This window comes from Theropithecus gelada, chromosome 4 (assembly GCF_003255815.1).
Source record: "Theropithecus gelada isolate Dixy chromosome 4, Tgel_1.0, whole genome shotgun sequence".
In the NCBI taxonomy this organism is placed as follows: Eukaryota; Metazoa; Chordata; class Mammalia; order Primates; family Cercopithecidae; genus Theropithecus; species Theropithecus gelada.
Genome location: NC_037671.1, coordinates 159,941,772 through 159,967,394, shown reverse-complemented (window position 1 = coordinate 159,967,394; position 25,623 = coordinate 159,941,772). Strand labels below are relative to the sequence as shown.

General features: G+C 39.0%; 1 protein-coding gene across 10 annotated transcripts in view; it reads right to left on the bottom strand.

Annotated features, from left to right (window-relative positions):
• Positions 1 to 1,509: 1,509 nt before the first annotated feature.
• The window catches only part of MYB (MYB proto-oncogene, transcription factor), a 38,288-nt gene continuing 14,174 nt past the window's right edge, over positions 1,510 to 25,623 (bottom strand). For 3 of the 10 annotated variants that reach the window (XM_025383859.1, XM_025383857.1, XM_025383861.1), the window contains 7 exons: positions 24,364 to 24,618; positions 21,329 to 21,471; positions 20,188 to 20,302; positions 19,972 to 20,097; positions 18,943 to 19,053; positions 17,369 to 17,476; positions 1,510 to 2,814 (listed from right to left, as the gene is read on the bottom strand). In XM_025383859.1, coding sequence (XP_025239644.1) covers positions 2,698 to 2,814; positions 17,369 to 17,476; positions 18,943 to 19,053; positions 19,972 to 20,097; positions 20,188 to 20,302; positions 21,329 to 21,471; positions 24,364 to 24,618 — 975 coding nt within the window. In that variant the 3' untranslated portion in view covers positions 1,510 to 2,697. Of the gene's footprint in view, positions 2,815 to 16,737; positions 16,973 to 17,368; positions 17,477 to 18,021; positions 18,278 to 18,942; positions 19,054 to 19,971; positions 20,098 to 20,187; positions 20,303 to 21,328; positions 21,472 to 23,051; positions 23,415 to 24,363; positions 24,619 to 25,623 lie in introns of those variants that run through there. The other 7 variants (XM_025383856.1, XM_025383854.1, XM_025383855.1 and 4 more) reach the window with 6 other exon arrangements.

The window sequence follows — 25,623 nt, the reverse complement described above, 5'->3', positions numbered from 1 at the left end:
CAGTCTTCTCAGTGTCTCTCCTGTTCCCTGGATGGACATAGGCAGAAGCAACTTCACACATAGCAACTCACAAGTGCAGCCTTTCATTTAAGTACTATATAATACTGTTTTCACTTACACTACCTGAATTCCTGCTGTAAAGAGTAGCATGATTTTCAAAATTGATCAGAACAATCAACGTTTTGGAGATGCTTGTGAACTGGGTGTTCTGTGAGTGTGAGTAGTTGACCATAACAGCTACATTTACACTCCTTTTCGTGAAGTTAGGTTTTTAGTCTCTAGTTATTGGGTTGCAAGCGTGTTCGAAATATAAATATCTATTTCAGTTCTGTAAGATGTTGAGTTACTCTTGTCATTACTAATTAAGTGATCTCTCAATCTAACTGTGTAACTGGCAGCACACATTATCAGCAAGATGGGCATTCCACACACTACACAGCAAGCATCACTGGACTATGGAAAGTGTACATAATAACAAACATTTGTGTAGTGCATTACTTAATAAAAGTTTCATTGTGGGAAAGAACTCATTGCCCAGATAAGGATAAAAGGCTCAGAGATGTGAGTGACTCGTCTAAGTTCGAACTGCTAGTAAGTGGCAGAGTCAGCACTTGGAAAAATACTCAGAGAGGGCACGAATATAAAGAGCTTCCTAACACTGGGAAGACGTGTCATGTCATCTATCAGCAGGACAGTAAAAGTCCACCAAATCGACTTAAAAACTAGTAATTAGGCGCAACAAATCCTTGGCTCTACGAACACCAAGTGTATCATGCCTATGAGAATTCAGAGTTGGAACAGAGTGAGTAAAGGAAATTTAAATGAATTTATGTTAAAAGGGTATTACAGTATAGGGAAGAGAACACTAAGCTGAAGATGGAGCCAGCAGAGATCCATCTTTGAAATGCGGTTATTTTGAATGAACGACTCCGCACACCCATGAAGGCTCACAGGCTGGCTCCCATCCGGGAGCTCCCTTGTCCTCCAGCTTCTGGTTGGTTCTGCCAATGAGGACCCCTGGGCAGAGATAGGAGAAATGGGGAAACAAAGTTAGGGTTTACCCTTGGCTCCCTCCCTGTGAGGTCTCCCTCGATGGCAGTGGTCTCGTCAAAGGCTAGTGCTCCTCTCAAGGGCTCCTGCTTTCCTGACTGTCCCCCTCCAGGCGGCCTTCCAGCCGCCTTCAGGCCTGCATCCTGTGGCTGTCCTAGCCCCTGCCCACATCTGTGGTATCAGTACATTTGTGAATGAATCCCCCTTACAGCATCCCCACTCACATGCCGCTGGACCCTGACTGATGCATTCTGGAAGACATTCCTCCCCATCGTCCATGTGATTGTGAACTATTTAACTTGGTTTGCTTGTTCTTTCTTCTCCATTGTAACGATTCCTGCCTTCTTCACACAAAATGCATACGGTGTGCAATTACTAGAGGAAAGTGCTTTGAGACTGCTCTATTTCCTTTAAAGTGTAACTGTTGTCCATAGTGACAAGTAAGAGAGAAAACAAAAGTAGGTAAAATAAGGGCACATATTTATTTTGCTACAAGGCAGTAAGTACACCGTCATATCTCAAAAGTTCAGTGCTGGCCATCTTGCATCAAATGTTCTTAAGGCAGTGACTGGCTATCAACCACAGTTTTCTGTCTCCCCAGTTGCAAACACAGGATCCATGCAACAGTTCTGAGACCATACACTTAGAAACCACAGGGGATGCAGATCAAATGCAGAACTCCCAAATTATAAAACAGTCGGGCTACACTCAAAACAAAACATAGAACATCAACAACACAGATCTCCCAAAAAGAAGTGCAATGCATGCTTTTATAAACCAACAATAACAAAAAAAACCACAATAAAAAATGCAGAGTCTCCCAAACAAGTTTTCAAATGTATTACAAAAGGAAAAAAATGTATATATATATAAAATTAAAAAGTCTGAAATACTAGTGCATAGTCAATTACCTAACACCAAGTTTCTTTTCTTTCCGTCCAAGCTCTACTGCCCCTCTGATACTAGCAGCATGTCTACAGGCTAAGACCATAGCAGCAAAAAACGTTTTTCATTTGGCATTTACAAAATTAAATTACTGAATAAAAATATAATTTTTTATAAAACTATTTCTTACAGTAATAATTTTTAAAGCAAGCTAACAGAAAACTCATAAAATGGTTTGGTACAATAAATGTACCTTCAATGTCATTAACCATAAATGAGCATTTACAATCTGGATTAATTGTCTCATGGTATTAAGTCTATACTTATAGTAATGCTTTTACTGATTTTTAAAAATATATGCATATGTTTAGTGATCGAGAAAAGTGAAATACTGGAGTACCTTCTATGTGTAAAATTTCAAAAAACCCATCACAGGAAAAAATACTGATCTGTTGGATCCTTTAAAATACAGATAAATCATTTTATGTTTTTAAAAAAATCTGCATTAAGATATTAACAACTGGCTACAATTCATTACCTAATAATTTAGGTAAGACTGTTATTTATTTTTAAAAATCCTTTTAGTTGGGTGAAATCCAATAAGATTTCATTCAACTAAATGCACCTGGTGCTGCTCTCAACTGTTGTACCACAACAAAAATAGGTTCTTCTCCCATTCATGAAAAGTTTCATGTTGAGGAATGATATATCCCAAGTTAACTTGAAGTGTTCTGAAAACCATAATGCTTTTCTGGAAATGTCTCACATGACCAGCGTCCGGGCTGAGAATGCATTCACGTATTTACGAGCTTGACTGGAAGCTGTCATCTGCTCCTCCATCTTTCCACAGGATGCAGGTTCCCAGGTACTGCTACAAGGCTGATGGGGAAAGAGAGGGTAACAGGAACGTCAGACAAGGAAGCTCATTTTATAGTCCCAGCAGGGCCAGCATTGACCAACAGATGGCAAGTGGTTGACACCAGAAAGGCTTTGTCAGATAGAATCTTACCTCCCTGGCCCCCAGAAATCCGGTGTTCTTAAGGGATATGGATGATCAGAAATTATATGTTAAGAGGGAAAACCCATTCCAAGCAGCTTCATAAGATACAATCACATCTTCACATTTTAATGCCTTCCGACTATCAGGCAATTTTACAAAGCTGGAGACAGGAATGAGCATTATTCTCCAGATACCTAAGGTGGGCTATGGCCACCTACTCACTAAGCAAACCGCCGAGTGCCTGAGCCACAGCGCAAAGCAGCTCATGCATGCACTGGAATTGATCAACACCTGCTAAGTGTCGTATATATGTTTTCATCAGTTACTTTAGAAATAGTTATCAGTATAGTTTAATTTTTTTGTTTGTCTCAAAGAGTCATGCTCTGCCACACCAGGCTGATCAGTATCGGCATAATCACAGCTCACTGCAGCCTCAGCCTTCTGGGCTCAAGTGATCCTCCTACCTCAGCTTCCCAAGCAGCGGGCACTACAGGCACGTGCCACCAAGCCCTCGCTAATTTTTGTATTTTCTGTAGAGGCAGGGTTTCACCATGTTGCCCAGGTTCGTCTTGAACTCCTGGACTCAAGTGATCTGCCCGTCTTGGCCTCCCAAAGTTCTGGGATTACAGACATGAAATCAGAATAGTTTAATTTTTAAAGATACACTAGAAGACACAAGATGGACCTAATATCTAAGGACGGCATCTCCATGCCAGGGACAGTGGCACTTCACATTTCACATGCATTATCTCATTAAAACAGCACAACCACCCCGGGAGGCTGGTTCATTCTCTCCCTAGACAGGCTAGAGAATGGAAACAGAGAACGGAGGTAACTTGCCCAAGGCCACTCTGTAGGTAAGTGGTGGACTGGCTTTGAACTTTGCTGTCTCCAGCTCCTGCGGTGCCTCTGTGTTGCCTCAAATGCAAACATGTACTATTTATGCCCCACTTGGTTTCCAAAAGGATGTAAGATGATTACAAAAGAAATACAAGACAACAGAGTTTTAAAATGTGTATAAAGCAGAGTCATAGGGAAACAAATTTGGAAAAAATAAACACAGTTGGCTCTCCGCATCTGTGGGTTCCATATCTGTGAGTTCCACATTTGTGGGATCCACATCCATAGATTCAATCAATGGCAGATCAAAAAAATTCAGAAAAAAATAATTGTTGTATATTGAACATGTATAGGTTTTTTCCTTGCCATTATCCCCTAACAATATAACAACTATTTCCATAGCATTTACATTGTATTAGCTATTGTAAGTAATCTAGAGATGATTTAAAGTATACAGGAATTAATGGACACAATGTACATTATTCTGGTGATAGATACACTCACAGCTTTGACTTTGACCACTATGCAATACATCCATGTAAGAAAATTACACTTGTACCCCATGAATTTATACAAATAATAAAAAAAAATTATATGGGAAGATGTGTGTAGATTATATGCAAACACTATGCTATTTTATATCAGGGACTTGAGCATCCACGGACTTTGGTGTCCTTGCAGGTCCTGAAACAAATCCCGCATGGATACTAAGGAACAACTGTAACATGAAGATGGTATGAGATCTGCACACAAAACTCCTGCCATAAAGCACAGTGCCTCAGCTAGATGTAATCTCCCTCTTGACTCTGATCTCTCTAGCAGCCAATGCAGAGAGGGGAACAGAAACACAAACAGATGTAAGATTTGGTGCCTGTAAGCTCAAAAGGAAACCCATGGGTTAGAAAAAGCACTATTCCTGGTATTGCTATCTGGAGGGATTATTTTCCATGGGACAAAAGAGTAAGAAAGACCTTAGCTCTTCAGAGCCTACAGTGTCCTTTATGAGACAGAATGGACACACGTGAAACAGGAGGAATAATAACAGGCAGTGTGTGCAGGCTTCTGGTGTTACCCAAGGGAAGAGGGGATGGGACACTGAGGAACTGTCAAGGCAATGTTGTGGGGAAAGGGTGAAAACAGCTAAGATTAGGGACGAGGCGAAAACGCAGCGATGTCATCCAGGGAGCGAGAAAGCAGGAAAGAGGCAGGAAGCTGCAATTTGTACATTGCCAGTGGGAGGGGATGTGTGTGTCTGGGGAGGAGCAGAGAGAGAAAGGGTTAAATGACAACATAAAACAAGCCCTCACTATATGCCTCCATGCCTCCAAGTGTTATTTATATAACTCCTCTCATTTAATTCTCACACAAAACACCTGTGGCATAGGTACCATTCATCGCATCCATTTTATAGACTAGGCAATTTGAAAGGAAGAGAGGATTTAGGCGCCATACTCAAGGTTACCCGGGTAAGAAATGATGGAGCAAGAATGTCACCCACGGGACCACACCCCTATATTCAAGTTCTTATCAGGAACAATAAAAGGAACCTGGGAAATTGTGTGCTCAGGGCACCAGGGCCTTGGAATCCAGGAAAGTGTTGAGATGGGGTGTGAGAGTCACCAGACTTCTTAGCAAAGAAATATAATTCTACTAAAACAAGGTCCGGGTTACAGTGGTAGGCTTTCCTTGCCTAGTTGCTGGAACAAGGTTTCCTGACTTTGGGTTTGCAGTGTAATGTTCTAGCTTTTAAACATTCCTAGGGCATAAAGCTTGCGCCATCTCCACTGATGTCAACAGCACTGTCTATGAAGAGAAATGTTCACTCTGAAAGCTCAGAGGCTCAGTGTATAACTTGAAATACTACATAGCAGGATGGATTATCATAATATTTTCCAGGAACTGAGTATCTCAAAAATGACAAGACAAAGATAACAGACAGGTATTCTGAATTGCCTTCTATTCCGAATTTAATGTTTTCCTAAACACAATTACCAGGGTAGTTACAGTATTTGAAATAATTCTGAATAAATCATGTTTCTCTAGCCTCAAGCATGCAGGTGAAACACATATCTCTCTGGTGTCTATCTGTCCATACGAATTCCCAAAACATGAAATTGACACAGGAAACCAGTTAGAAAACAAAATTTAATGTTATCTTTTCAATTACTGAGCTTGCATTTGCAGTCGCTACAACAATGTGACATATTATAGTGACTACTTGAAGGTGAATAGTAAAATATGGTGAATATGAAGTACGATGCAGGGCTTACGGCAATGATTAGATGCACGTGGAGCCAAGAACTTGGATCTTAAAGAACAAGTGACAAAACAGGACGCAGAATGAAATATCTTAATATCATAATATCTTGTATGTAAATTTAAATTTACATAAAGATACACACAGAAAAGAAAAATACTTGAAACGAATGGAGGGAAGGGGAATGAAGGTGAGAATGGAAATGTGAGAACCAAGAAAGACAGGATTGTTTCTGTTTTGCTCTGGTTAAGAATTTTTCCAAAGTCTTTAAAATGGCCTATCAGAATTTTTTTTTTTTTTCTATTTAACTGGGCTTCAATCAGTATAGAATTTTCTTTTCTATTTTTCTTTTTTTAGACATAGGGCCTCATTCTGTTGCCCAGCTTAGAGTGCAGGGGCATGACCACAGCTCCCTCAAACTCCTGGGCTCAAGCGAGCCTCCCGCCTCAGCCTCCTAAGTAGCTGGGACTAGAGGCATGTGTCACCATGCCCAGCTATGTTTTTTTTTTTAATTTTTTTTGTAGAGGGGGTGGGTCTCGCTATGTTGCCTAGGCTGGTCTCAAACTCCTGGCCTCAAGTGATCTTCCTGCCTTGGCCTCTCAAAGTGTTGGGATTAAGGATAAGCCACTACAACAAGCCAGAATTAATTTTCTAAATGTGTAAATTATCTTAAATGTTATGTTAAAACAATTTTACGCGTGCTATTACTATGCTTCCTGTTAAAAGTCAAGTTCTGTGTCTTTTTTGTTTTTGCTTGTGAGAGAGGGTCTTGCTCCTTGCCCAGGCTGGCATGATCACAGCTCACTGTAGCCTCCATCTCCAGAGTTAAAGTTGATTCTCCAACCTCAGCCTCCTCAGTAGCTCAGACTACAGGCAGGTGCACACCACACTTGGCTAATTTTTTGTATTTTTTGTAGAGACAGGGTCTCGCTGTGTTGCACAGGCTGGTCTCAACCTCCTGGACTGAAGTGATCCACCTGCGTTGGCCTCCCAAAGTGCTGGGATTACAGGCATGAACCACTACACCTGGCCTAAAAGTCAAGTTCTGATCCTTTGTAATATAGTCCTTAGGTTGACTCAGAATTCCCAAAGTCAGTTCAGGAGAATCTAGTACTAAGTATTATCAACTGAATATATTTTCAACTTGAAATTTGACTGTGTTGCTGTGAGATCCCCTACATGGCTCATCACTTTATTCATATTTAGCTCTTCCTCCAGGACCAGGTATTTAAAAATGAGATCACTATAAAGAAGGTACCATATATTTGTAATCAGAGTTCTGAGAGACCTTTCCAAATCGTTAGCTTCTCCTAAGCCAAAAGAGAATTTACCAAGAAACAAATAAAAATGAAATATCCAAATTCCAGAAAGCATAGCATTTCTGAGTCATATATTCCATGAAGCTCAGAGCTAGGGCAGCCAAGATGACTTGGAACGCCTGATTCTCCCAGAACAGACAAACACCAGGATGTGGTAGCCACCGTGTACAAGAACCACTGTGTGTAGGAACAAAAAGGCCACCAAGCATGACCGAGGGAGCTCCTTTTCTGCACCAGGAAAGCACAAGACAAGCACATCTTACCACAATAAATGAAACAAACTGGTCAGAGTAGACATATGCCTATGCTATGAAAGTCAAGGAAGATCAGAAGATTGAGTACTTTGGTACAAAAAAAAAGAAATGCTCCCTTTCTCCCATCTTACCTGAAGCCTGGGGCCCCATGCCAACTTTTCATGCAGACAGAATTATTTTTGACAAAGGAAGATTAATGTCTTTGTGCTGGAAGAATATTTTTAAATACTGTCATACATAATCTTTGCAAATTCTCCTTGTTCTCTCTCCATAAACTTTAGTTTCATTTACACTAAAGAAATGCTGAGAATTATGGGTTTCTGCATATGAATTCTTGTGAAGTTACTAACCCATGGTGCTCTTGCAGACATGTCACTCTATCATAATTCATTTCAACATTAATAATCCTACCCACACATCCTCCTCCTGTGGCCGGGGAGTCATCTTGCTTATCCTGTAATGTGCCTTTAATTGCCCCTGGGCAGAAGTGAACTATAAACAGTCTGTCAAAGCTTTAACTGGGATATCCTGTTAAAGCACTTTAAATAAATATTGCCATCCTTTGTAGAAAACAGAAGAAATAAAAAGAAACAAGACCATGTCCACAGGTGGTTTTCTGTCAGAATTAGATGATCTTCACATTTTCATTCAGAACATGAATAGTTTTTTCATCAAGCTGAACAAAAACGGTTCTTATTATTATATTCATACAGCAACTTCAACCAGTATCTGCTGGCTTCAAAAGCCTTGACAAATTATGTGTTTTACAATTTGCTGACCTAATAAGAAACTTGTATAAACTGAAGAAAAAAAAAAAAAAGGTAAAACCAAAGCAACTCATCAGATGGTATTATGTTTTTATTATGTTTTGTTTTAAAACAATAAGCAGGCATCCATGGTATCTAAAACAGTAAAAAATAAGAATTTTCTGCTTATTCTATTTCACCTATCTGAAAAAAAAATACTTACTCTGGACTAAAATTCTAAAAATGAGAATTCCTTCCCAAAGGGATATCTTTTGAAAAAATGGATCAGTTATAAGATAGACTGTAGAAATCTTTAGTTGTCTCTTGAAAGTCAGGGATAAGCTTAAACTGAAATGTTGCTAAGCTAAGGTTAATGGTTACCTAACTTTTGTCGAGAGTAAATGCTTCCTTAGGTTGGCACAAATCAATTAAATGCCTCCAACTTCAGCACTGCTGATTTTCTACAGAAAATAATCTTAAAAGTTAGGGAATTAAAAATCAAGATGGTGACTAGAAGTTGCCTCATCCACCAATGCCTCCACTTCCCAAGTCTAAATTAACAATTGCAAATGTGGATGGATGTGGATGGACCTTTCCCAAATTTGGAGTTTGTCCCAGATGTCTCTAGAGGTCTCTTCACCTTACATGTTGATAGACTTTCTAAGTTTATATGATATAGCCTAGGGTGGCACAACTTTTTGCAATATTCTTTTCCTTAGTCACATATGAGTTCCAGACTATTAAAGATTAAGACCAGAGCCAAATTGCTCTAAAGCAATTCTATCTTTGCTGGCCTGCCCAAGGAAGATTTTATCTCAGAATGTTTATTCTCTCTAAGTGTCACCAAACAAAACAAATGAAAAATCCACATCTCAAAATGTCTGGGGCAGGGCATTCTGACTCTGAGCTCAACATAGCTTCTCCCTTCACTTAGCCCTTCCCAGTTCAACCCAAAAGCTGTACACAGAAAAGCTGCTTAATTTATAACATTTTTTGAAAGCAGGTCACTGAGTTACTACTGACAGCTATGTGAACTTCTGCCAGGGTAAGTGGAAAAAAGTGACCAAAAGGGAGAACCAAATGAGTGTGCAGGCATCCAGGGGAGCGGGTCAGCACAGCACACTAGATGAAAAAGGCTCAGAAAGGTCTCTGTCGTGTGCAGACGGTTTCCATGTCTGCTTAAATGCCAACACGAGCAGCAGAAAAATAGAGAAAACCAGTAAATCAGTTGCTTCATCTCCATCATACCGCGAGGTCTGACTACCTTTATTTCAAGGAATCAGTTGAATCAGCTCTCTCTTTTGGTGACCCACTGACACAGTTCTGTAGGAGTGGGACAGGGAATAGCATGCCAGAGGAAATAATATACCACAATGAAAAAAACAAAACAACAAAAAAACCCAAAAAACCACCCTGGCCTTTGGTGAGGGCTTCTTGCCTGCATTTCAAGGACAGGGACTATGTGGAGCCTCTGCCTAACATACCACCCGTGTACAGTGGCAAGTGTGCCGCCATCTTGAAAGCAATATTATATCCATTTGATCTTCACAGTAACCTGTGTGATGAGTGAAGGATATTCCATGGTCCCGAACTTATAGTTTGCTTAATTTTGTTCACTTGATGAATTAAAGTCATGCCATTTGAAAATGGTAGAGTCTAGCCTGGAACCCAGGTTCTGTTGCCCCCATATGCTTGCTTATTATACTGCTTATCAATGCCTATAAGGCAAAAAGGATTTGCCTTATTTTTTGAAAAATATAAAAGTTCATAAACAAATAACATAAAGATAGGAGCAATCTAAAACACACTGAACCGAAAGCTAAGGAGAGTATCAACTGCTAGCAATATTTTAAAATTCTTTGATGCTGTGCAAATGTGTTTAAATAATAATGGCTGGAGAAATTTCTTTAACTTAAATTTCTTGTTTTAAAAAAGTCAGGCCACGGGCAAGCCAAGTCAGGAAATTAAAATTTAAGGCTGTCATTTTGTGGTTACGAAAAAGAGGAAAGTGAGTGAGTAGAAAGCCTATGAACACATCTTTTACACTTGGGTTTTAAATAGGAATAAAAGGAAATTATAATTTAAGAGAAAAATACAGAAGTTCAGAAGGCTTATAACTTAAAGTAGAGTTTTTGATCTGCCAATAAAAATGTCTACCTTAAGAAAAGTTGATTAGCATAATGTGCTTATTTCAAAACATAAAGGAAATGGAAAGCATGCTGAGGAAAGCAGGCAACTCTTTTCTCCTTGCTGAGGAGGGAGCTGTGCGTCTGCCTCGGTCTCTCTGGGGTAACTACTGAATGGCGGAATCCAGCAGCATTCCACAGTGCCTTTCCTGCCACAAATGCACACTTTCTAGGCTGACTGTTTTCACTACTTACTCATTTGTGACCATTTTATAAGCTTCTATACTCTATCCTCCACCCCACACAATGTGGAGAAAAGGCTGAATACTGACAATGATACGACATGAAAATCTCATATATTCTGGGCCACATGAAAGACACAAATATAAAAAAATCTCAGAACATTTTTATTGTAAGAATATCCTGTTTGCTTTTACAATTTAAAATTAAAACAACTGTGAAAAAAATAAAAGAAACACAACGATTATAAGATTATGCAGCTGTTGCAAATTCCTTTTGGAAAAAGACTAAGTAATTTAAAAAAACAAACATAACATGATTGTACATAATGGCTTATAAAAGCCTCTATTTAAGCACTGTAGATTATAGATTAGGGGATACGTGGAGAGTTCCGGATTATTAAAATTCACTGAATCTTGGCTGGGTGTGGTGGCTCACACTTGTAATCCCAGTACTTTGGGAGTCTGAGACAGGCAGATCACCTGAGGTTGGGAGTTTGAGCCTGGCCTGGCCAACATGGTGAAACCATGTCTCTACTAAAAATACAAAAATTAGCCGAGTGTGGTGGCGGGCGCCTGTAATCCCAGCTACTTGGGAGATTGAGGCAGAAGAATTGCTTGGACCCAGAAGGTGGTGGTTGCAGTAAGCTGAGATTGTACCACTGCACTACAGCCTGGGTGACAGACTGAGACTCTGTCTCAAATAAAAAAAAAAAATTATTTGTATCTCAATGACAACCCACATAACAATGGGCAGACTTAGCACCCTGATTTTGGTGTCTATGCACCATTTCTCACTAAGAGGATTCAGAGCACCATGGGGAAATGGCTGATTCCAGAAAGAGAGTAAGGAAATGTGGCTATTAAATTAAAGCAACTTAAATTCATTCAAATTGAAAATTCTGTTCCTCAGCAGCACTTGCCATATTTCAAGTGCTCAAAAGCCACTGGCTATCATAGTGGATAGCAGCATATTAGAAATTTCCTTCACATCACTATAGAAGTTCTATTAGACAGCACTGGACTAGAGAGTAAAAGAGATTTAAGAGGCTTAACCAAATGCAATGTGTGAAATTGTTTCAATTTTGATTCTTTTTTGGATTAATGGGAAATTTAAATATACCAGAGAATGAGAAGATTAAAGAATTATTGTTAAATATGTAATGATGGTATTAGGTTATATATAAAAATGTCTATGTTTAGAGACACATCTGGAAGTACATGAGAATAAAATGTTATATTAGTTGGAATTTACTTTAAAATACTTCAGGCTGGACAGGGTGGCTCCTGCCTGTAATCCCAGCACTTTGGGAGGTCAAGGCAGAAGTATTGCTTGAGCCCAGGAGTTTGAGGCCAGGCTGGGCAACACAGGGAGACCCCATCTCTACAAAAAACAAAACAAAACAAAACAAAACAAAAAACTAGCTGGACATGGTGGCATGTGCCTATATTCCTAGCTACTCAGGAGGCTGAGGTAGGAGGATTGCTTGAGTCCAGGAGGTAGACTAGAGCAAGCCATGATCTTGCCACTGCACTCCAGCCTGGGTGACAGAGCAAGGCCTTGTCTCAAAACAAAACAAAAAAATACCAGGCTGGTGCAGTGCCTCACATCTGTAATCCCAGCACTTTGGGAGGCCAAGGTGGGCAGATCATGAGGTCAGGAGATCAAGACCATCCTGGCTAACACAGTGAAACCCTGTCTCTACTAAAAATACCAAAAATTAGCTGGGCGTGGTGACACGCGCTTTTAGTCACAGCTACTTGGGAGGCTGAGGCAGAAGAATCGCTTGAACCTGAGAGATGGAGGTTGCAGTGAGCCGAGATCGTGCCACTGAACTCCAGCCTGGGTGACAGAACAAGACACTGTTTCCAAAAAAAAAAAATTAAAAATTTAAAAACAAAATTAAAACTTCATAAAAAAAGAGATGAAGTAGGCCTGGCGCGGTGGCTCGCATCTATTATCCCAGCACTTTGGGAGGCCGAGGCAGGTGGATCACTTGAGGTCAGCAGTTCGAGACCAGCCTAGCCAACATGGTGAAACCCCATCTCTACTAAAAATACAAAAATTAGCTGGGCATGGTGGCGGACATCTGTAGTCCCAGCTACTCAGGGGACTGAGGCAGGAGAATCACTTGAACCCAGGAGGTAGAGGTTGCAGTGACCTGATATCACGTCACTGCACCCCAGCCTGGGCGACAGAGTGAGATTCTATCTCTCTTTTTTTTTTTTTTTTTTTGAGACGGAGTCTCACTCTGTTGCCTGGGCTGGAGTGCGGTGGCCGGATCTCAGCTCACTGCAAGCTCCGCCTCCCGGGTTCATGCCATTCTCCTGTCTCAGCCTCCCGAGTAGCTGGGACTACAGGCGCCCACCACCTCGCCCGGCTAGTTTTTTGTAGTTTTTAGTAGAGACAGGGTTTCACCGTGTTAGCCAGGATGGTCTCGATCTCCTGACCTCGTAATCCGCCTGTCTCGGCCTCCCAAAGTGCTGGGATTACAGGCTTGAGCCACCGCGCCCGGCCGATTCTATCTCAAGAAAAAAAAAAGAGATGAGGTAAATATGGCAAAATGATAACAAGTGTTAACTCTAGAACATAGTATATTTTCCACACTTCTATATGTGTATAAAATTTATAATAAAATGTCAAACACATAGTTTCTTGGCATTTCTAATTTTAAAACAGCAAATGTAATTTATACATATTTACAAATAAGCATGTGCATTTATATGTATGTTAGAAGCAAAACCGTAATGGCCCAGTATATGGGCCTCAAAAACAGTAATAATTGCTTTTCTAAAATGTTATTGCCATAATCAAGCTGGGGTGATTAAAACTGAAATGATAAAACACAAAATTGTGCAGTTCTTGTGTTCTTCAATAAACTGTTCTTGCACCTAAGTTATTTAGACAATTTATAGGGACAGACGATCAACTGCATTACACCAGTTGCAAATATTTTACATTTTAGAAGTATTCAAATTTTAAAATATTTTGAAACTCCTATTTTGCTGTTTTAATAAAAGCATTATGACAAAAATGTCTAGATGGTTTGCCTAAAATCCCACTTAATATTTGATTTATTGTAATTACAAATTACAAAAATTAGAGATTATATAAAGTACTCTTAAGTAAAATACATATCATTTAATAAATGTGCAATATGTTCAATAATACCATGTGTGAGAAATATGCCTAATTAGGTCAAATTGGATTATCAATAGAACTGTATGAAATAGCACTGTGTTTTAAACAAATAAAATTAACAAATTGCATAAAAACATCCATAGAAATATTACTGAGTCAGGATTATATGAAATATAGGCCATATATGTTTAAATATTTAGAGTCACTTGACGCATTTTCCAATACTTATCACAATAGCCTGAAACATTTTAGAAATCACATATTTCTGTGGTATCAGAAGCTAGAACTCCATGACATAAAATGAAGGAGATACTTGGTGTATAGCATTCATTCACTTAGTGAAGATTTATTTTCTTCTCCCAACTGGCAAGTATGCAGAGCAACATTCAGTAAGTATTTCTTAAAATAAATTAGTATCTATTATAGCAGATTAATTTTTTTTTTTTTTTTTTTTTTTTTGAGATGGAGTCTCACTCTATTGCCTAGGCTGAAGAGAAATGGTGCGATCTGGGCTTACTGCAACTTTCACCTCCCGGGTTCAAGCAATTCTCCTGCTGCAGCCTCCTGAGTAGCTGGAATTACAGGTGTGCACCACCATGCCTGGCTAGTTTTTTGTATTTTTAGTAAAGACCGGGTTTCACCATGTTGGCCAGGCTGGTCTCGAACTCCTGACTTTGTGATCCACCCGCCTCAGCCTCTTCAAAGTGCTGGGATTACAGGTGTGAGCCACCGCGGCCGGCCTTGAAAAAATTTTTTTAGAGACAAGGTCTTGCTCTTGTCTCCCAGGTTAGAGTGCAGGGGTATAATCACAGCTCACCGTAACCTTGAACTCCTGGGCTTAAGGGATCCTCCTGCCCTAGCCTCCCAAGTAGCTAGGATTACAGGTGTGCACTACACCCAGCTAATTATTTTTTAATGGAAACTGAGTCTAGCTATGTTGTGCAGGCTGGTCTCAAACTCCTGGTCTCAAGCTATCTATCCTCCAGTCTCAGCTTCCCAAAGTGTTGTGATGACAGGTGTGAGCTACTGAGCCTGGCTTTATAGCAGATTATTAAAACATATATGGTCAGTGTAAACCAGTGAACTATACAGTTTAGACAGGAGTATTGACTCTAAAATTAACTTTCAAGTCTCAATTATTCAGTTTGGTAGAATTGACAAATATTACCTTCACCATACACAACAATCTCAGTGTACAGATGTTAGTATCCATAAAGTGCCAGTATGGCTCACTGATAGACAGGAGAATACAGATTAATAAAGTAGAGCTACGACTTAATTTTCAGTTTCAGAGATAACCAATATTTCCATTAAATAAAATACAAATATACTGATAAAGTTCAATACTGAACTATGGGTTTTCAACGTACGTAATGGTAACTGTCCCCAAGTATATTTATGTGTTTACTTTTTGAAATTTAGAACAGACTTTTCCTATACTACTACAAATACAACTTGGCCCCAGGCTAGGTTAGAAAATATACATAAAACTTAATCTAACTGAATTAAAACATTAGTAGCACTAATAGCAGGAGTTGAATTCTGTTCTCTAGAAATCAAGGGCCAAGTAACTTAGACGGGAAGGAAAAAAAAAGAAAAAGAAAAAGCTTTCCTTCTGGACCTAAGAACAGCTCTCAGGAAAAGTCTGAAATGGCTGCCCTTTGCCTTGGAATCTTTGTAATTCCCTTTCTGGGCTCCTCTTATGTCTGGGTGGAGTTCATTTTCTCCCTCATCTCCCGATTCTTTGCGATAGTTTTTTTGAGACGGAGTCTCGTTCTGTCACCCAGGCTGGAGTGCAGTGGCACGATCTCGGCTCACTGCAGCCTCTGCCTCGCGGGTTCAAGCGATCCTCCTGCCTCGGCCTCCTGAGTAGCTGGGATTAGTAGAGATGGGGTTGCACCGTGTTGGCCAGGCTGGTCTCGAACTCCTGACCTCAACTTATCCACCTGCCTTGGCCTCCCAAAGTGCTGGGATTACAGGTGTGAGCCACTGCATCTGGCCTCTTTGTGATATTCTGAGTCTTCTCCACACGGGGCCGACTCTAGACTCACTGATATAGGAACTTGTCCAGATTCCCCATAAATACTGACTCCCTGTCTCACACTCCAGTCCACAGCCATTTTACCAAAACAATTGTTGTCAGAGAAAGGCCAGGAAGGAATCAATCTGATTTAATTAAACAAAATGTGCTTGCAACCCTTATTTCAAAATAATACTAAGCATTGGCCAGGTGCGGTGGCTCACACCTGTAATCCCAGCACTGTAGGAGGCCGAGGCGGGCAGATCACTTGAAACCAGGAATTCGAGACCTGCCTGGCCAACATGGCAAAACTCCGTCTTTACCCAAAAATACAAAAAAAATAGCTGGGTGCCGGTGGCTCACACCTGTAATTCCAGCTACTTGGGAGGCTGAGGTACAAGAATCACTTGAATCTGGGAGGTGGAGATTGCAGTGAGCTGAGATCACCCCACTACACTCTAGCCTGGGCCACGGGGTAAGACCCTGTCTCAAAAAACAAAACAACAACAACAAAACCCGAAAAACTAAGCATCGCAAATACTTAAACAGGGCAAGTTTTAAGATTCTCACAATTTGGAATGAGAAACTATCACAAGGACGGGAAACCCCTTTAAGGGAATGGGCAGACTCTCAAAGGTTGCTATCCTATGATCGTGCCATTTAACTTACAGCAAGAAATATGACTTTCAGCTTCTGAATCCAGGCTCTTCAATTTCTCTAGGGTTATGAAGTTTCCCTTTGCATGGCACAGGGGGATGGAGGAGAGAGGGCTCTGCAGGTGGCTGGGTATTGGGCTATTTAATGTTAGAAACTGCTTTAAATAATTTAGGGAAGCAAAATTTGCATTCTTATTTACATCTGGCTCAGGATTAATTTGGAATTTGTTATATTTCATCAACACACACTCACTTTAGGGTTACAAGGGAAATCTCTTTTGATATTAAAACCTCACAGCAGATGGTCAACTTCAGATTGGCCTCACAACATTGACAGTTGACTTTCTTATTCTGACAGTCAAATACATTGCAATTATTTTCTGTCTGACTAATTTCAGACTTCATTTAAAATTGGAACAGTCTCTGAGCTTTGGTTGCCTAGGGATACAGCATAAAAAATAAAAAATTTGGAATAAAGTAAACTATATCGATATATTTTTATAAAACATTTGAGGGCAGAAGAAGATAGTGACACACGTGTAATACATGATCTTAGTCTCAGTCACAATAAGAAATGTTTCATTTCATCATGCTTTGGGAAATCTGCACTCAAAAATTTCTAGCATGTCTCATGTGAGTAGCAAAAAGGAATTATTGGATTTTTCTAGACATCAAGAAATAGTATAAAAGCATTACTCCTCTATGTTAAAATGTTGAAAACAAAAAACAGACCACCAGCACTACCACCACCACCACCACCACCACCACCACCATCAAAGATGACAGTTTTTCAGCAAATGAATTTTAAAATACCAATGTTGGAATAGTAATTACCTGCAAGGGGCTCGCCAGGGACCTGTTTTTAGGTACTGTAAATGCTTTGAGAACATTGTCTTCATCTTCTGATGCTGGTGCCATTAAAATGGAGCTTGTAAGAATATTCTAAAGGGAAGAGAATAATTTGAAATTTAAATGAGGTTGGATAATATGAGAGCCAACATTTCTCTAACACTGTGGAGAGTAGATTACTATGAGATGATACACATTAGCATTAAAAAATGCAGTTTTCTGCCAGAAATTCTCCTCACTACGAGCTAAAAGGAGAACTCAACTATGTCTGAAACGTAATCCCACTGTGGCAAACATCACCACAACACAAAGCTCCTTCGGGATCCCAGAATTCTAGGCATGTGTTAGGCACTCAAAAAACATCTGCTGAATGAATTAATAAATACATGCCTTTCAAAACAGAAGATTAACTAAGTTCTGGGGAGAGAACACTTTATTTCATATACTGGTACAGAACTATCAATACTTTAGAGCCACAAATTATTGGCAAAAAATGGTAAACAGTAGGGAATTTAGAACAAGACCTGAGTTCCAACCCAGCACCATCCCTTATTAGGTATATAATCTTGAGCGAATGACTAAGCCTCTTTGTGCCTCTGTTTTCCGGTTGACATAATAGAAATGATAGTAATACCCACCTGGCCGGGCGCGGTGGCTCAGGCCTATAATCCTAGCACTTTGGGAGGCTGAGGCGGGTGGATCACCTGAGGTCGGGAGTTCCAGACCAGCCTGACCAACATGGAGAAACCCTGTCTCTACGAAAAATTCAAAATTAGCCGGGTGTGGTGGTGCATGCCAGTAATCCCAGCTACTCGGGAGACCGAGGCAGGAGAATCGCTTGAACCCGGGAGGCAGAGGTTGTGGTGAGCTGAGATCGCGCCATTGCACTCTAGCCTGGGCAACAAGAGCGAAACTCCGTCTCAAAAAAATAAAAATTAATAAAAGTAATACCAACCTTACAGGATACTTGTGAGAATTAATTGAATTAATTCATTGAAAGCCCCTAGAATAGTACTTACCACTTAGTACCTACTAAATAAATCTCAGCAGTTGTTAATAGCTCTGATTTTCCTTAAGACATAAGGACAACCATTCACAAATCATAAACTTTAAAAATGGTGGTAGTAACCCAAAGCAATTGGGTACAATACTGGGCATCTGCTATAGACACTGGTTGATACCATATGAGATGCTACACAAACCAAACAACAGACAACTTAACAAGAAGACAATATTATTTAGAAGACAAATAAAGGAAAATATAAAAATTAACATAGTTTTTATATCCATGTGGCTGATTTTTTTAAATGGCAAAGGCACTCATATCATAAGAAAACAAATAATGAAAAAGTCTGCAACGTTTCTAATACATGAAAAAACTCAACTTTATACTCTACATTAATAACCATTTTTTAAAAACCATGCACAGGAGAATATTTAGAAATAAGATGCCTTAAAGAGGCAGTGCTGAAACCGCAGCAGCCCCACATGCCACATACAGGACTGTGTGAGGCGCCAGCGTCATATAACAACTTAGGGGCCGGTGCACACATACTTACCGGTGCATCTGCCACAGGTGAGGTCTGCGTGAACAGTTGGGTATTCAGACTGTCCCCTTCCCAGTGGTGTGAACAGAAGAAGTTTCCTGATTTATCAGTTGGAGATTCCACCTGAAAGCATATAGAAAGTGCTTTGTTGTTTCTAGAACTTCCTATGAAACATGTACAGTCAGGAGTATATTTCTGGCCAGTCCCTCAAATACTTATATAAAACTATGTTGCTAACTTACACTATCAGTGTAACATTTTGCTCTATCTTCTGGATTCAACAAAGAACCACTGTTGGCAAATTTAAAATGTGACTAGCTCCAAATTTACTGCCCATAAAGCTCCTATGTTTTCAACCAATGTTCTGATTCTAGGTGTTTATTCTATTATAAATATATTTTAATGATATACCTAGTAGCGTTGTATCTGTCAAGGATTTTATTTTGGTGACATAAAGGGTCTTTTGGTGACAAAAGACTGGTTTTTAATCACACTTCTGGTAAAACTCTGTATTACTGAATAAGCAAATCAGATTTTTAACTATGAAAAAATATCAAATACTTATCTTTACATGAAAATAAATTCAAGCAGCACTGTATCTAACCTGCTGGAAAACAACTGTGGCCAACAAGCTAAAACTTTGATCCTTGCAGGTTAGATTCTCTTTTTTTAATACAATGAATTAAAGGTACTATTATTTTAATTTAAATTCCAATTCTTCACATCTAAAAACGAAATATCAACTTTCTATAATCAATAATGTTTAAAAGTACCTTAAAAAGCTGTTTCCCTCCCTTTTCTTGATCCTCTCTAACATGTTTTCTGTCCAAACATGAAGTTGATAGAGATGGCTTGGCTTCCCAAAGGAAAGGCCAATGATGCCTACAGTCTGGCAGTACCTTTTCACTGCACCTTGTATGAAAATCTTGCATGAAAAGTGGTAGTGTTGCACAGTGCCAATGGCAGACACATCAAGCTGCACACAAGGAACAAAGTGGGCAGGATTCTCAGCTTGTTGCTTCCAAAGGATTTCGTGTTTACCTCTTGTTTGATTTTCTTCAGTAAGGGTGGTCCATTTTCTTGAAACTCAGCAACAATTCCAGATTCATCAGATTCCTGTTTGATCACATCCTGCAGGTCTTCTACTAGATGAGAGGGTGTCTGAGGCTAAAGGGAAGAGTGGGTATTTTTGCATCAGAGAGAACTTCTGACGGGACTAACAAACCAACTAAACCCAAGAACTTTTCTAGAACTTACTAGCATCTTCAGGGGACCGTATTTAATTTCTTGAGCTGCAAGCGCGTGTTTGAATGGTGTAGGAGTTCTTGGAGAGCTTTCTAAGATTGACCTTTTGATAGCTGGGGTTCTAAAACTTTAAAAAGAAAAGAAACAGTGGTTCAATATAAAACAATACATGTCCCTACGTGGCTTTACCTGCTACATTTAATATTTTTCCACTGAATACAACAAACTCTGTTATGGATTTGGAATTGGGTATGCTGATTAATCATATTATTCGTTAAGAAAAAGAGAATATGCATATCACATATTTTCAAATATTTCAAAATATTATATCTCGAAGAATAAAAGCATTAAATGATTTTCCATCTTTCCTTAATGGCTCTGAAGACACATATAGTGCCTATGATCTGTATAAGACTATGAGCATCAAGAAGACCTGATGTCATTTACAAATCAGTTTTCCCTATTCATGAAAACAGAGCCCAGACTACAAAACATGTTAACCTTTCAAAATTTACTTTTTGTACTTCGAAATAAGAGTGCATTTCTTTTCAAGGTTTCTGATAATTCACACTTTCTCTACCATTTTTCTGAATTGATTAAGGCTTTATTGAATAAAAATGACTGCTTACTCATCCCTTGGCTTCTAATCATATAATATTCCTGGGGATGTCAGAAGAGGTCCTATCTACACATAAATTCAAAAAGAAAAATAAGATTAAAAAATACAAACTAAAAATAAATAATAAACAAATAAAATTAAATAAAAATACAAACTAGGTAAGAAATCATACTCATTCTTATTCTGAAACTTATAATTAGAGAGGAAAGGAGGGTGACAATCTGGCTTTCATAAGAAGGCCTTATGGAGGGAACAAACAAACTGAATGGATAAGTTTTATGAAAACTACTTGTGCATAGATAGGAAATTTTGGAGTAAGTTACAAAGGTAATTTAGTTTATCTTCCCATCTACCAGTAGGTAGTTGAAATATGCCCAGGACAGATATATTCAACGTGAGAATAGACATAATTATATATAAGTGGTCAGTAAAATTATGCACATACAAGTGGATCAGACATCTGGGGACTATATTCCATTAACTAAATATAAGTAAATAAGATAAATAATTTTATTTCCTGAACCAAAGACTTACACAGTATTTTCCTTTTGAGTTTTCACAGTCTGGTCTCTATGAAATGGTGTTGTAACAGTCAATTTGTGACCAATGAGAGGGGTGGAAGTTAAAGAAGGCATTTCCGAGTCTGAGTTTTCATGGTTACTGGAAGTGTTTAAGAACTAAACATGGAGAAAAAGAAAAAAATTACTTAGATTAGATGGCAATTCTTTAAATTTAAAAATCACAATTTAAAAATCACACCTAGATAACAAGAATGTTTTACTGACCCACTATATTAAATAATAAAGATGCTAACAAGCATGTCATGTTGACTAGGGTATTGTTTTATTTCAACCGAGCACCCAAGATTTGGGTGTGGTTTCCAAGAAATAAAATTTAGGGTCAATGCTGAAAAACTTGCAAAACTGTGAGAAAATATTCTCAATAAATGACGCTTATCATTAAAGATAATGAGATGTGTTCTTTCTTAACATTTAAAAGGCTTTAGTGATTTGGGGGAAAATAATAGTTAATAATTAATAGTTTCCTTTCATACTTTGTTTTTTCTCTTTAATAATATATGAACCAAAATTAGTATTACAAAAGGTTTACATTATGTGAAAAATTCTTGAATAATAAACTGTGTCTCTCAGAACACTAAAGTTCTGGGAAAAAACTAGGTGTTCCATAAAGAATTCCAAGGTAAAATAAATTTGGGAAACACAACATATTGTAATCTTCTCCTGGAAATTCACAAGGCACAACGGCATATTAATAACTCTGAGAAGGCCTGCAGTTAAAAAAAAAAGGTTTTAAAGAAATGGGGTCTTGCTACATTCCCCAGACTGAACTTGAACTCCTGGGATCAAGCGATCCTCTCACCTTAGCTTCCCCAGTAGCTAGGACTACAGGCCCATGCCACTATGCCCAGCTAAGAAACCTACTTTTAACTTTCTGTTTGATTCAGTGTTTCCCAAATGTGTATGCCTATATCATACCTAAATCTGTTCTTAAAACAAATTCAACAGATACAACTGGAAAAATGTTTTAAAGTACCAAATTACCTACTAAATTTAATTATTTAAATAATTTAGGAACACAAATCTCTGATAAGCATTGTAATTTTCATGCCTTAGAAAAAGCTGTACGAAATAAAAATATTCGTTGGCAAAAACTGCACTAGTAAAATAGCATGGCACAACTCAAAAGAGCCAATGTTGAGAAACTGAAATTAAAAATATGTTCTTTTCCTTAAGCATTTGTTTCTCCTCTTCTTCCCAAACTCTTCCACTTAAAGATGAATTGGAACCTTTAAATTTTCTAGTTGCACCCCAAATGTTATATAAACACAATTTGGTTCCCTCCTCCCCTGGGTCAGTGAATCACATAAAAATAAATGAACAATGAGGCAGAAATGATGTTAACAATTTTAAAGGGAGGGATCAGATGGGAGAAAAAGAAAGGGACAGAAATGTTAAACTCTAGTGTTGAAGGAAATAAAAGTACGTTTCATGCAACTATCTTTCAAAACCACCCAAAAAGTAAAAGAGAGAGAATGATGCCAAAATCAACAGTTAGCCTGCAGACAGCCTAAACTTTGGAAGGCAGTATAACTTAGCAACAGCTAGATTCAACTACGGAATGAAATCAGCGAAGGCAGCAGTAATTAGTCATTTGTTCCGAAGTATTAGTTTCTAGATTATTAAGGCTCAGGTGTCTGTTGAAAATGAGTAACAGCTGTGCAGAAGTTGTGTTCTACCTGCGAGGGAGAGAAGGGTAGGCTTTTGACAGGGGAACGCTTGGGAGTTGAACTGCTGACGTCAGCAAATATGAAGGAGCTAGAGTCTCCAGTGGCTAAGGGGCTGGCCTGGCCCCGTTTTTTTCGAAGGATGACCAGCGGAATTGTGCTGTGCCTTGCAGGAGGTAAGACCTTGGGTGGGTCAAGTGAACTCTCACTCAACATACGTTTGTTCACCCTTGGGCTAGGTTCTCCTGCAGGTCTAGTCCCATTGCCCTCTCTTTGCTGAAGATGTAGGGCTTTGCCTGTGTGATGTTGGCTAGGTGAAAAATCTGCTTCTTCAAAGAATTCAAAACTGCTGAGATCACACCATGATGAAGAATCCTGAAACAATGTGGGAGGCACAGAACTTTGAGACAGTGTGTGCCATCATCACCTGAAACACAGCACTGAGAGAGAGATGCTCAACGCAAAGCAAACACTGGGCCCATTGGTTTGGCTTCTTGAGCAACAGCTTCAAGATGAGCAGTTGCTCTGTTATACTGCAGTAGAGCGGGGTCTAGTGGGCTGCCTCGAGGCTGGCCCTCTGACGTGCTGCAGGGACCTCCCGACACTCTACATCTGCATGCAATGGAAAGCAAAATGAAGACCTTTTCTAGACGGCATATTACGGCAATGGTCATCTCCTATCCAATGAGTGCAATAAATGCTTTTTAACCAACTGGGAAAGGAACCAAGTGTTTGCTGAGGAGGTGCTGAATACAAATTTGTTTCACTAAAGATGATTCATCTCAGTGAAGCAATAGGACCAGTAATCAATAATCAGCATTTTGTGGAAAGAGCCAGGTATGACCAAGAAGCTGATTATCACTTCAAATACACTAAAAGATGGCTTTCAGCTCTGAGTAAGCAAACCCTTAATGTGCCATTCAAAAGCAAGATAAAATTCTAGAGAAGCACCATGAAGCAAAGAAAAAAAAAAAGTTAAAAGTAACTTAAACACCATTCCATTCCCATAATCCAAGCTCTGCTTTGTAAGTCATCAATTTGACTATTTTTAAAAATATGACTTTTGAAGGAAAAGTGTGAAAATGTGAAAAAAACTCTTCCTTCAAAAGTCCTGTTTTGTAAGTATTTATAAATACTTTTGTCTCGGTAGGCTATGAAATCAGATCTTTGAAAAAACATACGAATGAAGATGAAAATCATACTTGTACCTTTACATTAATACATGCTAACAACATCTTGGCTATAGAAAATGGCAATGATTTAAGAAATGGGTTTTCTAATTGATCTTCCAGAATCGTTAACTTCCCTTCACAATTCTACTTACAGAATCTATAAATTGGAGTGTTTCTGCAAATTCTAAGAGGTTCTTAACATTATCCAGAATGGTGCCCTGGTGGACGATCATGCACCTTGCTGGTGAGGCGCTTTCTTCAGGTAGGGAGCCAGGATCCGCTGGCAGAGATGGAGTGGAGTGGTGTTCTCCCAAACAGGAAACAGGTGCAGTGTCTCCATGAGGTCTGGTGTGGTCGGCAATGGTGGTGCTGTGCCACCCGGGGTAGCTGCATGTGTGGTTCTGTGTCTAAGGAAGGGGGAAGGGTGTAGAAATAAAGAGAGGAGAGAAGAAAGGGAGAAGGAACTTAGCAATGAAGTTGCACAAGGTATCAGATGCTGTTGGAGGAAAGATAAGAGTAGTTGCATCATCCCAAACTTACGCCTATGAAACAGTTGTCAAGATGTTTCCTTTTATCAATGCAAGACCCTGTTTTTAATAGTGCTAGAGGTTGTACCTACTATATGATTACCTTGCTATCATTTTGTAAAAACGTCAAATCATAGGTCTATATTTCGAAGTATAATTCTCGTATTGTTTTAAAATTCCACTTTAATATAATTTGCCAAGGTCCATAAATGCTTGCTGTGAGTGAAGAACTGAAGAACTGTCCTATTTGCATTCTAACCACAAAAAAGCTAGAGGACTCAGAAGGCAGAGTTGCTTTGATCTACACATATTCTTGTTGCTTCTATCCCTTTCTAATGCTACAGATTGCATTGATGCAGTGAAGCACTGCCAAATCAACGTGGTTAGGAAAGCAGAAGAGCAAATTAACAGAAGTCTCCTTACAGTATGACCACACAACAGGAGAAATTGCAAAACATTAACTAAAGTTAAAAAGTGGTCGAACTAGCATGTGCACATAATCATCTTATTATTTAACAAAAATAAATTTACCCCTAGGAACACCTACTGGGCATCACTTCTCTTTTATTGTCTTTGTTGGTTAACTATATATGTTACAAAGCACAAGGAGCCATCCCAGTTGGCTGTCCAGTCGCTAAAGAAGATGTCAGAATTCAGTAATGGCCCACATCACTTTCACATGTGCAAATAAAAGAGAGCAGCTAATGTTATTTATGAAGAGGTTTTATATATAACCTTTTACATGTATATACTGAACCTGCATCAAATCATATCTGAAATTATAAAATATGAAAATATAGGTTAACAAAATAATAGAAAAAAACCAAAATGGTACCATATACATAGCTCTGTAGAAAATGCAGATTTTCATTCATTTTATCTTTG